The 13,013-nt window shown below is 38.3% G+C and overlaps 1 protein-coding gene across 2 annotated transcripts in view; it reads left to right on the top strand.

Annotated features, from left to right (window-relative positions):
- The window catches only part of DCAF5 (DDB1 and CUL4 associated factor 5), a 177,629-nt gene that overhangs the window by 137,841 nt on the left and 26,775 nt on the right, over nt 1-13,013 (top strand). For both annotated transcript variants that reach the window (XM_006865577.1, XM_006865578.1), the window contains exon 7: nt 7,567-7,633. In XM_006865577.1, coding sequence (XP_006865639.1) covers nt 7,567-7,633 — 67 coding nt within the window. The remainder of the gene's footprint in view (nt 1-7,566; nt 7,634-13,013) is intronic.

The raw sequence follows: 13,013 nt of genomic DNA, 5'->3' as shown, positions 1-13,013 counted from the left end.
AAAAAATCTCCTGCATGGAAGATGAGAATTTTACCACTGAATCACCTACAAAAGGAGCTCATTTCGCTCCTTGCAGGTGATTGTGAGAATCCTGAGTGCAAACTGACTGCCACAAAGTGGTAGCTTTAGTAATCCATGTGTTCATCCACAATGGACTGTGCATGTTAAAGCTCTGTGTCTCTTTCTCTGTTTTTTTTTTTTTTTTTTTAATATATATTCCTACCTCACCTTGGTGCATAGCCTGACCTTTACCCATGTTAGGTGCTAAATAAATGTCTGTGAGTTGAATATATAATATCATATACCTGTTCTATAGATCATGTTTTCAGAACTAAAAACTAGGGCTTGTCTGACAAGGACAAGCAAGCCTAAAGCAGGGACAGAATGGAACACTGTAAATAAGGTCAGTTCTCAGGGGTCTGTGTGTTTGATTTACAAGATCAGCACTAACAAACCTGTGTATTTTTTCTTTTCCATCACATTCTTGCAGCATTATTTTTTAGGGGGAGAATAATGAGACTCAGAGATAAATTAAGAGGACTTGAACTATGTCACACAAAAATATTACATTACAAGAATTACTACTCCAAGCTTTATCTATTAATACATTTTTATTCATTATAAAAAACAGAAATAGGGTAGGAGAAAATTCACCCAAAAAGGCAAGAAAAGTTCCCATGATGTTCAGAGATTGGGAGTTGGGGCCAAGATGGTGAAGAATCCAGATTCTTGAGCAGGAGTCAGCAAACTTGTTCCATGAAGGGCCAGATGGTACCTATTCTCAGCTTTGCAGACCATGCAATGTCTGCCTCAACTACTTAACTCTGCCCATGTAACATGAAAACAGCGAGACAATGTGCAAATGAATGGTTGTAGCCATGTTCCAATGACACTTTATTTGTGGACACTGAAATTTGAATTTCCTATCATTTTCTCGTGTCATGTAATTTTTTTTTTATTTACAACCATTTGAAAACATAAAAGCCATTAATAGTTTACAAGCCATAAAAAACATATGGCAGGTGGATTTGGCATGTGGGCATAATTTGCTGACTTTTGTGCTACAGAAGTGAAGAACATTGTGTCATAGCCTCATCTTCCCCTGGAGAAGGAAAAAAAAAAATTTTTTTTTTTGCAATGCACTCTTGGTCCAGTTGGGCACTACCCAGTAACAGGGCTCCAGTTTTGGGAGATGAGCCCTTCTAACAGCTTTAGAAGAAAGGAATCGTTCTAGTTGTTCTGATGATGTTAAAATGTGCCTCTACCATTAACCCACTTAAAACAATCTTTATTTCCATATAACATTTTTAAAAAGGAAAGAAAGACTTCTTAATGTCTATTTATGTTTTAAAATAGCCCAGAACTCTGTTCCCTCTTCCTGGAATACTTTTCTCCCAGATACCCACATAACTTGCTCCCTCATTTCCTTCAGGGCTCAGCTCACAATGTCATTTTATCAGTGAGGCCTTCTGTGGCTACTCTATATAAAACAGAAACTAACCACCCCACCTCCAGTATTCTCTCTATGTCCTAGGCTACTCTTTCATTTTTGTCTATAACACTTCGCAACAACAAACATATTATATTTGTCTTTTTGTTGATGTTTTTACTTTTTATACCCCTTTTCCCATCTACAGTTATTTTACTCTTGTTGTCTATAGAATATAAACTCTGTGCCCAATTCTCTACTCCCTTCCCTGAGGTAGCACCAGCACATTATAGACATTTGATGAGTATTTGTTTAATGAATAAATGAATGAAGTCATTTTTGTATTTCAGTCTGCCACAGTCAGCAGTTCCCAAGCAGCCAATTTTTAATGCTGGAAGCAGACGACCATGAAATGCCATCAATGAATTCCTCAGGGCAGTTTTGTGATTCCAGTGTGTGAACACTTAAACAGTTTGACTAGACAGCAGTAAGTCAAGACCCCTCCTTGGAAGTCATCCCAAGCTGTTCCCTTGTGAGTGAGTAGAAGAGTAGTTCTAAGAGGAAGAAGGACTCAGGATTGCCCTTGTCCCTGAGAGGAAGGCTGTACATTCTAAGGATTTTCCATGTATTTTAGAAGCTGTCATTAAATCCACAGGAAAGGACCTTAACTCTCTGGGAGAGTTTTCTTCCTTCTAAGGCAATTTTCTGAGTCAGCATTCTGTCTGGAAGTTCTTTTTTATGTTTTTATGGCTTTGCTCTGGTGAATAGCTTAAAATAGAATTAGTAAAACCTCTGATAAGTCCAAACTTAGCTCACTCTTTTTTATTAAGTATTTCTTTCTTGCTTGCTTAATTTGGGGCAATCTGAGGGAAGATGGTGGCAGGAATTCTATATGAAGTTTTATTGTCTTTTATAGAGAGCATGAAATGATGAGATGTTGAGTGATAAATTCGCCTACATTCTATATACCGGTTGCCGTCAAGTTAACTGACCCTCTGTGTGTCAGAGTAGAAATGTGCTCCATAAGGTTTTAGTGAGTGATTGTTTTGGAATTATGTTGCCAGGCCTTATTATGATTATTATTATTACAGTACTCATTTTAAATTAAGTTTCTATTGTGAATTGAGTGAAGTTTTGCAGAGCAGATCAAAATTTACAGATCCCAGTTTTCTACTTTCTCCCTGATTCTTGTTTCCATTCCACCTTCTTTCCCAACCCTTCTGAATTGTGTCCTTAGGTAAATGGTGCCTTTTTGATATTGAGAGGTTAACCATTCCTTGGTGTGCATTCGTTACATGTGTTGTTGGTCCCTCTATATACCTATATACTTCTTGACTGAAAATTGAGCTGCAGGGGTGAGTTCAGTTCAAAATCTGAAGGGTGACCTAAGGCCTTAGTCTCAGGTTCCTCCAGTCTCTTTCTGACCAGTAAACTTGGTCTTGTTAAAATAATTTTGAATTTTGTTCCACATTGTCTAGGTGGAACTATTGTGATCCCTTTCAGATCACTTGGGAGTGGTAGTGGAGCCCCCTCTAGACCTTCTGGTCTCTGGGTTGTAGAGGCTGACGTTCACAGGATCCATTAGTCCATTAGACTAATGGATTCCAAGCATCTTCAATTTCATCACTCTTCTTTCCTCCACACAGGGAGAGACCAATAGTTGCATTTCAATGGCCATTCATGAGCTCTTAAGAGTCCAGTCACTACTTACCAAAGTAATTTTGTATTGTTTTTGTAGCCTCTTTTATGCCAGTTGACCATGATATCCTCTGAGACTATGGTCCTGAGCTCTCAGGTCCAACAACTGACTCCACCAGGTGTTTGGTAATGTCTAAAAAGTTTTCATAATTTTTCCACATTCATGGATATGTTTACAGCAAAGGTAAATGGTGGGTGGTAGTGGTTGTGTGCCCTTAAGTTGGCTCTGAATCATAGCTACCCAGTATAGGGTTTCTGAGACTGTAAATCTTTACTGGAATGGAGTGACTGGTGGACTTAGATTCCTGACCTCACAGTTAGCAACCCAAGGCGTAACTTGCTCTTTTGCATTCTATTCCCCTTCCCTCAGTGTGTTTTAATTTGGGTTCAAGTTTCAAGTTGTTGTTAAATACTGTTCAGTCAGTAAGTTACACATTTGGTTCACAGTGTACAGTGCCATCAAGTGCAAGTAGTTTATTGGTAAATACAGAAAACAATCATAGTGGCATGGGAAGGTGAGACAGAGAGGAATGATTCTTTAGTGAGCCTGAGACAACTGTAAACAATTGGAGTTTAATCCTGAGAGGAAACAGTGCAGAACACTCACCTCAGAGTTATTCCATCTGAGGAAAAAGGAAACTAGAATGTTGATACATGAACTCCTTTTAGTCTTTGGTTGAGGACTGCTTCCAAGAAGTTCATTTCCCAGAGCAGCCTACAGCCTTCCAAGGTTTTGGAGGAAGCTTTTAGGCAGAGATGTGGATGCTGACAGAAGAAAATCAGTTAGTGTACAAAGCAGTAAGGCCTAAGGAATGTGAGCACATTACCAAGGAGTGAGCTCTGCCATGCCTCCAATTCCTGTTAAAATGGTAGACCTATTGAACACCCTTATTTTATATAGGCTCCTTCTACATCTTTACTTCAGGGAGTGACTCAGTGTCTTGACTTTTCTATGAATTACCTGGCTCCCTTATTTCTCTTGATGGCACCCAGTGATTTCTACTTCATGGTGTGGTAGTAGTGTACCTACATGTCTTATGTTTTCTACATGATTTAAACTCCTTGGGTGCCTTAGGTATTACCTTACAAATCTTTGTAGCCATCAGGGTACTTGGCATATAAGACAAATGCTAGGTTAATATGTAAGTATTACCATTCCCCATCTTTTTTCCAAACAGAAGAAAGCCTTTAGCCTCCTGAATTTCAACTTAACATCATTCAGGATAGTGTCAGAAACTGTATGGAATTCCTAGATGTGCCCTAAAATCAGGACAACAAGGATATGTCTTTTTCTTTCTTTTTTTATTTTTTTTATAGAAACTTTTAATTTGAAGTATTGTAAGATTAGTTCTAAAGACTAATAAATTGATTTTAAATATATTTAATAAAGTACATTTGTGAGGCATGAAGTTGTGCATATGTTGGACTTGTCAATGTCATTTTCAAGTAAAAAGTTTATGTAGAAAAAAAGGTCTATAATACCCACTTGACCTGGCTTCAATGACTGAGTGATCTGAGCTCAACTAGAAGAAAAAAGAGGAAAAAAAAGTGTAATCTGATATAATTTGATGAACTTGACCTACATCTCTATGGATGTAGTAGCTCAAAAGAGGGAACAAATCTTTACAGCACGGGTCATTCCTACCCTCTCCATACACAGGGATGGGCAACTTGGACATTGGCTACCCAAAGTAGGGGTGCTACAAAGGCAAGAAGTGATTGGTTTACAAGCTTTCAAGAAGGAACCTAGATCCAGAGGACGTGGAGGAAGGTAGAATCTCTACTGAGTAGTATCCAATCTGTCTAGGCAGGGCTGATGAAAGGAACTGAGGATAGGTCTCTTGTGATACAATGGTGAATAATTGTTATCAGGACTGAGTGTGAGGGTTGGAAATGTAAAGGTAAACATTTTGTAGCAAGGAGGCGAGTGATTAACTTTGCAGTCTAGGAGTGGAGGTCCCTGGGACCATCAAGAGAGAAGAGCAGAGAGCAGCACTCTACCCAGAGAAGCAATGATGCCAGAGATGGAGGCAGAAATGATGATGTGGAAAGATGGAGTGGCTGGAGACTTTAGACCCAGAGAGGAGAGGGGCTGTGTGCTGACGACCATGGGGCAGGCTGGCAGGGTATGCCCTTTGGTTGGTTGATGATGTATGGAGGGGATTGTAACCATGGCAATGAAACAATATACGATAGGATGAATATAAAACTAATGTTCTCCCATATAAACTATCACATAATTCACAATAAAACATTTTTAAAAAGGTCTTTCCTTTTTCTAAGAAAGTACACAGATGGAGTCAAAAGGCAGTAAGTAATGCTGACTTTAATGTAAAATAAAAACACTTCTGTGAGTCTTTGGAAACAAATGAACTCTCAGAATTGCTCACTTATTGTTTCTAGACAATCTGTATATGAGTCCTAATTAGACTAACTCAGGTATAGTGTCCTATGTTCTTGTGATCAAGCAGTTTAAAGCTGTCCCATAAAAGGGGATTGCATATGTCCCTGGTGTGAACTCATGGCTAGGTTGGCAAAGGCTTCCTGCATAAAGATGTCAGCTGTTAAGTGCCTTCTCATCAGTTCTGACCCATAGTGACCCTGTATAGGGTTTCCGAGGAGGCACTTAACAACAATCCCATGATATGAAGTCTGGGTGTGGCGCCACAGTTTAATGTGTTGGACTGCAAAGGTGGTTTGAACCACAAGGTTGGCTATTCAAGCTCACCAGCCTCTCCTTGGGAACCCTATACAGGGGTGCTGTGGGTCAAAACCAACTCAACGGCACTTAACAACAACAACAGCAGTTCCCATGCTGAGATCTAATATAATGTAATCATTTCCATAATGAAATCTGCTATGATGATCTATTGAAAGAAAGTTTCCTCAGGGGAATGACCTGTAGCTTCTTTCATCTTACAAAGGAGAGAGAAATGAGCAAGAAAGAAGAGCTTGGAATGAATGCATCTTTTGGACCTGGGTCCCTGTACTACAAAGCTCCTAGATCCAGGGGAAGATTGATACCAAGATATATGGAGATCTCCAAGGAATGTTGGGCCATATCCCAAAACTAGACAAGGACCATTCCCCAGAGTTGATAGGGAGAAAGGCTTCTTCTAGATTGAGCACTTGGATTTGGATTTCTAGCCTAATTTGTGAGAGAATAAATACCTGTTTGTTAAAGCCATTCACTTGTTAAAGCAGAACTTCATAACTAAGTCAAACCATGATCGCTTTATCATTTTACTTTAAAGACACAGTGAGTAAAGGACAGAATTAGTGGACCCTTCCTTAAGATGTTTCAGAAGCTGAGAATGTCCTTTGTGTTTGAGGGAGAAAATACTGAGATATCCTGCCCCTCTGATCTGTAAGTATTTTCCTAGAATAGGAACAATTGATACATCTTTGAAGTATTCAACAAGAAGCTATAGCTAGGGTAGCTAATGAACAGAGTCATTCTGAAATTAAATTCTGTTTGTAATCCTAGTCCCATTTTACCAATGAAGAAAGTAGAGGCTTCAAAGTTTAATATGTTCATTAATCCTACAGTAAGTGGTGGAGCCAGAAAACGACAGATTCAAGCTCAGGTCTGTCTGATTCTAAAAGCCATGTATTTTCTGCCATAGAATTGGAAAGACACAGATTCCATGTTATAGTGACCTATGACATCTTTAATTAATCCAGGCTCAGGAGAGATGAGATATCCTCTGTCAATGAGAAGAGGGTCATTCTTTAGATTGCAGCTAAATAAACTGGGGGAAGCATGCCTTGTTCCTGTTAGTGGTGGTAATACATTCCCCTATACATGGGTCAAAAATCTTCATGAGTGAGAGGCTTAGGGAAGACTTTTTCCCTCTAAAACAGTTCTTCACTGATGTTTTATGTCGCTCTGCCTTTGACATGAGTTATGAGTTACAATTACTATTTCTGTTTAGAACGCCTACTCTTACTTATTCACAGAAATATATTCTGGCAGAATATTCTATGACCAGTGTCTCAAACTATCTCTCCCCATAAAATCCTCTGAGGTACTATGAAGCCATTTTTATCAGGGATTGAAAAACCTATAAATCAGTTCAACCTTCTTCCCCTTGGCTGCCAGCTGCTTTTCAAACTTTTCTTATCTCACTCTGCTGACATAAACTAAATATAGCAAGCAGATTCTGGTCTTTCTTATACCTATACACTTTGGCCCCATTCACATCAGTAATGACGTCTTACAAAGTTCATGATAGGCCCTACCCCTTCTACCCACCCACTCTCCTCCAATTACTCTTCTTATTAGCCAGTGAACCTTTTGATTTGCAGAATTTGCTGTGTGGTGCCTTTTGAATATATGCCCATTTATCTTTATCGGGTTTTTTTCATCTTTATAGATAGAAATACATTTATAAATAAATATAAGTATTAAATACAACTTGTTTTGTGTGTCCAAACAGTACATCCTATCAGGTTCTGATGACTTCAACCTGTACATGTGGAGAATTCCTGCAGATCCAGAAGCAGGTGAGTGTATCGTGTAGTTGGTATTAATGTTGGCTCAGAGCCTTGATGGTACAGCGGAACCCTGGTGGTGCAGTGGATTAAGTGTTGGAGTGCTAACCAAAAGGTCAGCAGTCAGATCAATAAGCCACTGTGCAAGAAGAAGATGTGTAAAGACTTACAGCCTTAGGAACCCTATAGAGCAATTCTACTCTGTCCTGCTGAGTCAAAATGAGTCAGAATTGACTCCACAGCAGCAAGTTTAAGTTTTAGAATGTTGGCTCTGTTGACCTTTGGCATGTTGTGGCCCTAAAAGGACAGATCTCTCCCAATCGAGAAAGAGGTTTCTCTTATATCAATAATAAGCAGTGTGTCAGAAAAATGACCAAAGGAAATTTTAAAATAAAAATTTGAAGTTAGATTTAACTGTAGCCTTCACATATCTAGCATGTGTTGCTCAGATTGTATCTCCTAAGAAGCTAGTTTTGTATCTCATTGTTATTGTTGTTAAGTGCCGGGTCAAGTCATTTCCAACTCCTAGCAACCCAGTATAGGGTTTCTGAAGAGTGGATGGTGAGTTCGAACTGCTGACTTTGTGATTCAAGCCAACCTTTTAGTTCAATGCTTATCCTACAGCACCACACCATAGATGGTTCTTATATCCATTTTACTCTTTCCTTGTATTTCACACCTGGAATATTTTTATCTGGTAAATACTTTTCCTGTTCTTGTATTACCCATCTCCACATTCTAGATTCTTACTCTGCAAATAAGGAGCTCTGTTAGCATAGTGGTTATGAATTGGGCTGCTAATCTCATGGTTAGCAGTTTGAAACTGCCATTGGTTCTGCGGGAGAAAGATGAGGCGTTCTACACCTCTAAACCCTATACAGGATTGCTGTGAGTCTAAATCGACTCTACAGCATACCACCACCACCGCCACACTAATAATTACTGGTGATTAGAATGCAAAAGTTGGAAATAAAGAAGGATCAGTAGTTGGAAAATATGATCAAAAATATGGCGATACAAACTATGTGGGAGATCACATGATAGAATTTTGCTAGACCAGTAATTTATTAATTACAAATACCTTTTTTTCAACAACATAGTGATGGAATACACAAGAATCAAACTGACTGTGTCAATGGAAACAGATGATTGATGTTGGTGTTGCTCGGTGCTCTTGTTAAAAGTACCCTGGACTGTCAGAAGAACAAACAAATCTGTCTTGGAAGAAGTATCCGTAGAATGCCCCTTAGAAGCTAGGATAGCAAGACTTCATCTCTTATACTTCGGACGTGATCAGGAGGGATGAGTCCCCGGTGAAGGACATCATAGTTGACCTTATTCACAACAGAATGAAACACCACCCATTGTTACTACGCTTGATCCGATTGCTGCTGCCACTGTGCCAGTCCATCTTGTTGGGGCTTACCATCTTTTTCACTGACCCTTTACTTTACCAGACATGATGTCTTTCTCCAGGGGCTCATCCTTCCTGATAATGTATGAAGTATGAGAGATGAAGTCTTGCTATCCTGGCTTCTGAGGAGCATTCTGGGTATACTTCTTCCAAGACAGATTTGTTTGTTCTTCTGACAGTTCAGGGTACTTTCAATATTCTTGTCCAACACCATAATTCAAATTCATTGATTCTTCTATGGTCTTCCATGTTCATTGTCCAGCTTGCACATGCAAGGCAATTGAAAATACCATCACTTGGGTCAGGTGCATCTTAGTCCTCAAACTGATAGCTGTTGCATCATATTTGCCTAATGCAATAAATACCTCATTTGATTTCATGAGTGTTGATTGTGGAACTAAACAAAATGAAGTCTTTGACAATTTCAGTCTTTTCTCCATTTGTCATAATGTTACTTATTAGTCCAGTTGTAAGGATTTTTGTTTTCTTTTCTTTGAGGTGCAGTCCATACTGACAGCTGTAGTCTTCTTTATATAATCCAGCTTCTTGGATTATTTGCTCAGCATACAGATAGAATAAGTATGGTGAAACAATACAACCCTGGTGCTTACCTTTCCTGATTTTAGATCATTCAGCATCTCCTTGTTTTGCTCAAATGACTGCCTCTTGGTCTATGTACAGGTTCCTCATGAGCACAATGAAGTATTCTGGAGTACCCATTCTTCATAATGCTATCCGTATCTTATCATGATGCACAGTCAAAAACCTTTGGATAGTCAATAAAGCATAAATAAAATCTTTCTGGTGTTCTCTGCTTTCAGCCAAGATCTGTCTGACATCAGTATTATTACTCCTCGTTCCATATCCTTTTCTGAATCCGGCTTGAATTTCCGACAGTTCCCTGTTGAAGTACTGTTGCTGCCCTTTTTTAATTACCTTCAGTAAAATTTCACTTGCATATGATAATAATGATAATTGTTCTAAAGTTTCCAAATTCTGTTGAGTCACCTCTCTTTGGAATGGGCATAAATATGGATCTCTTCCAATCAGTTGGCCAGGTAGCTGTCTTAAACAAATTTCTTGCATAGATGAATTGCTGCCTCTAGTACTGCATCAGTTGAAAGATTTCAATTTGCATTCTCTTAATTCTTGGAACTTTGTTTTTCACCAATGCCTTCAGTGCAGGTTGCATTTCTGCCTTCAGTACCATTAGCTCGTGATCATATATGCTACATCTAGAAATGGTTGAACGTCAACCATTTTTGGTATAGTGACTCTGTGTGTTCTTCCATCTTTTCTTGACACTTTTTGCATCATTCAGAATCCTTCAATATTTCAAGTCGAGACTTGAATTTTTAATTCAGTCCTTTCAGTTTGAGAAATGCTGATCGTGTTCTTTCCTTTTGGTTTCCTAACTCCAGGTCTTTGCACATTTCATTATAATACTTGACTTTGTTTTCTCAAGCTGCCCTTTCAAGTTTTCTGTTCAGCTATTTGACTACCTCATTTCTTCCATTTGCTTTAGCATCTCTATGCTGGAGAACAAGTTTCAGAGTCCTTTCTGACATCCATTTTGGTCGTTTTCTTTCTTTCCTGTCTTTTTAATGGGGTTTTACTTTCTTTCTATATGATGTTTTTGATGTCATCCCACAACTTTTCTGGTCTTTGGTCATTGGTGTCTAATGCATCAGAATTGTTCTTGAGATATTCTCTAATTCAGGTGAGATATGTTCAAGGTCATATTTTGACTCTTGTGGACTTGTTTTAATTTCTACAGCGTCAGTCTAAACTTCTACATGAGTAATTAGTCTGTTCCACAGTTGGCCCCTGAATTTATTTTGGCTGATAATATGAAACTTTTCCAAAATCTCTTCCCACAAATGTAGTCATTTTGATTCTTGTGTATTCCATCTGGTGAGGTCCATGTGTATAGCCCTCTTTTATTTGTTTTAAAAAGGTATTTGCAATGAAGAAGTCATTGGTCTTGCAAAATTCTGTCATGCGATCTCCAACATCATTTCTGTCACCAACACCATATCTTCTAACCACTGACCTTTCCTCTTTGTTCCAACCTTCACATTCCAATCACCAGTAATTATTGATACATTTTGATTACATGTTTGATTAATTTCAAGCTGAAGAAATTAGTAGAATTCTTCAGTTTCATTGTCACTGGCTCTAATGGTTGGTGTGTAAATTTGAGTAATATTGATATTAACTGTCCTTCCTTTTTGGCATATGGATATAATCCTATCACAGAGAGCGTTGTACTTCAAAATAAATCTTGAAATACTCTTTTTGTTGGTGAATGCTGTGCCATTCCTTTAGAGTTTGTCACTCCTGGCATAGTAAAGCATATATTTTCAGATTAAAAATGGCAATACCAGTCCATTTCAGTTCATTAATGCCTAGGATAGTGATCTTTATGCTTTCTATTTCATTTTGACAACTACCAATTTTCCTAGATTCATACTTGGTGCATTCTGTGTTTCAGTTATCAACGGATATTATGAGTTTTGTTCTATCAGCAAATGAAGGTCCCCAAAACTTTATTTCATTTGTTTCTTATGATTTTGAGGAGGCAGCTCTTTCCCAGTGGTATTTTGAGTGCTTTCCAACCTGAGGAACTCCTCTTCCAGCATGGTATCTGACAATGTTCTACTGATATTAAGAGATAATAGAGAAGTTCAATACTATCAGTCAGAGCAAAGCCTGGCTCCAATTGCAGAACAAGCCATCAACTGCTTATATGCAAGTTTAAGTTGAGGATGTAAAAAAAATTAAACAAGATTATGATAAAATACCAATTGAGATGTTTCAACAAATGGAGCTTGCTCTGAATTGCTCACTTGTGTATGCCAAGAAATTTGGAAGGCAGCTACTTAGCCAACCAACTAGAAGAAATCCATATTTATGCTCATTCTAAAGTGATCCCACAGTCTGTAGAATTTATTGGGCAGTATCATTAATATCACATGCAAGTAAAGATCTGTTGAAGATAATTAAAAAATGGTTGTATCAGCAAGGAACTGTCAGAAATTCAAGCCAGACTCAGAAGAGGATGTTAAAGAAGAGATACATTACTGATGTCAGATGGATCTTGACTGAAAGTGGAGACTGCCAGAAATATGTTAACTGTGTTTTACTGACTATCCAAAGGCATTTGACCATGTGTAGTATAACAAATTATGGATGACATTATGAAGAATGAGTATTCTAGACACTGTACATAGAGAGACTGCCATTCAGTTACAGCAAGAGGATACTGAGTGTTTTAAAATCATGAAAGGTATGTATCCAGGTTGTATTCTTTCACCATATTTAATCAATCTGTATGCTGGACAAATAACCTGAGAAGTTAGAGTGTATGAAGAAGACTGTGGCATCAGGAGTGGAAGAAGACTCATTAATCACCTGCAATATGCAGATGACACAACATTGCTTGCTGAAAAAGAACAGGACTTGAAGCACTTACTGACGAAGATCAACGACTATAGTCTTCAGTGTGGATTATAACTCAACATAAAGAGAATAAAAATCCTCACAGCTGGACCAGTAAGCACCATAATGATAAATGGAGAAATGATTGATATTGTTAAGGATTTTGTTTCATTTGGATTCACAATCAATGCTTAGTCTTGGTTTTCTAGAGAAGCAAAACTAATAAAGTTTATATATACATATGTTGTTGTTGTTAAGTGTTGTCCAGTCGATCTAACCCATAGCGACTCTGTATAGAGTTTCCAAGGAGCAGCTGGTGAGCTTGAAAGGTCAACCTTACAGTTCAAATGGCTTTGCAGTCTGACGCATTAACCCACAGCACCACACCAGGACTCTATATATGCATATACATATACAGATATATATATCGTTGGTAAGTGCTTTTGAGTCAGTTTCGATTCATAGTGACACCGTGTAGGATTTCCAGGGAGCAGCTGGTGGGTTTGAACTTCCACCTTGAGGTTCAAATGGACCTTG

The sequence above is a fragment of the Chrysochloris asiatica genome, unplaced genomic scaffold (genome assembly GCF_000296735.1).
Source record: "Chrysochloris asiatica unplaced genomic scaffold, ChrAsi1.0 scaffold00079, whole genome shotgun sequence".
Classification (NCBI taxonomy): domain Eukaryota; kingdom Metazoa; phylum Chordata; class Mammalia; order Afrosoricida; family Chrysochloridae; genus Chrysochloris; species Chrysochloris asiatica.
The sequence above is the reverse complement of the archived record's forward strand: the minus strand, read 5'-3'. Positions and strand labels throughout refer to the sequence as shown.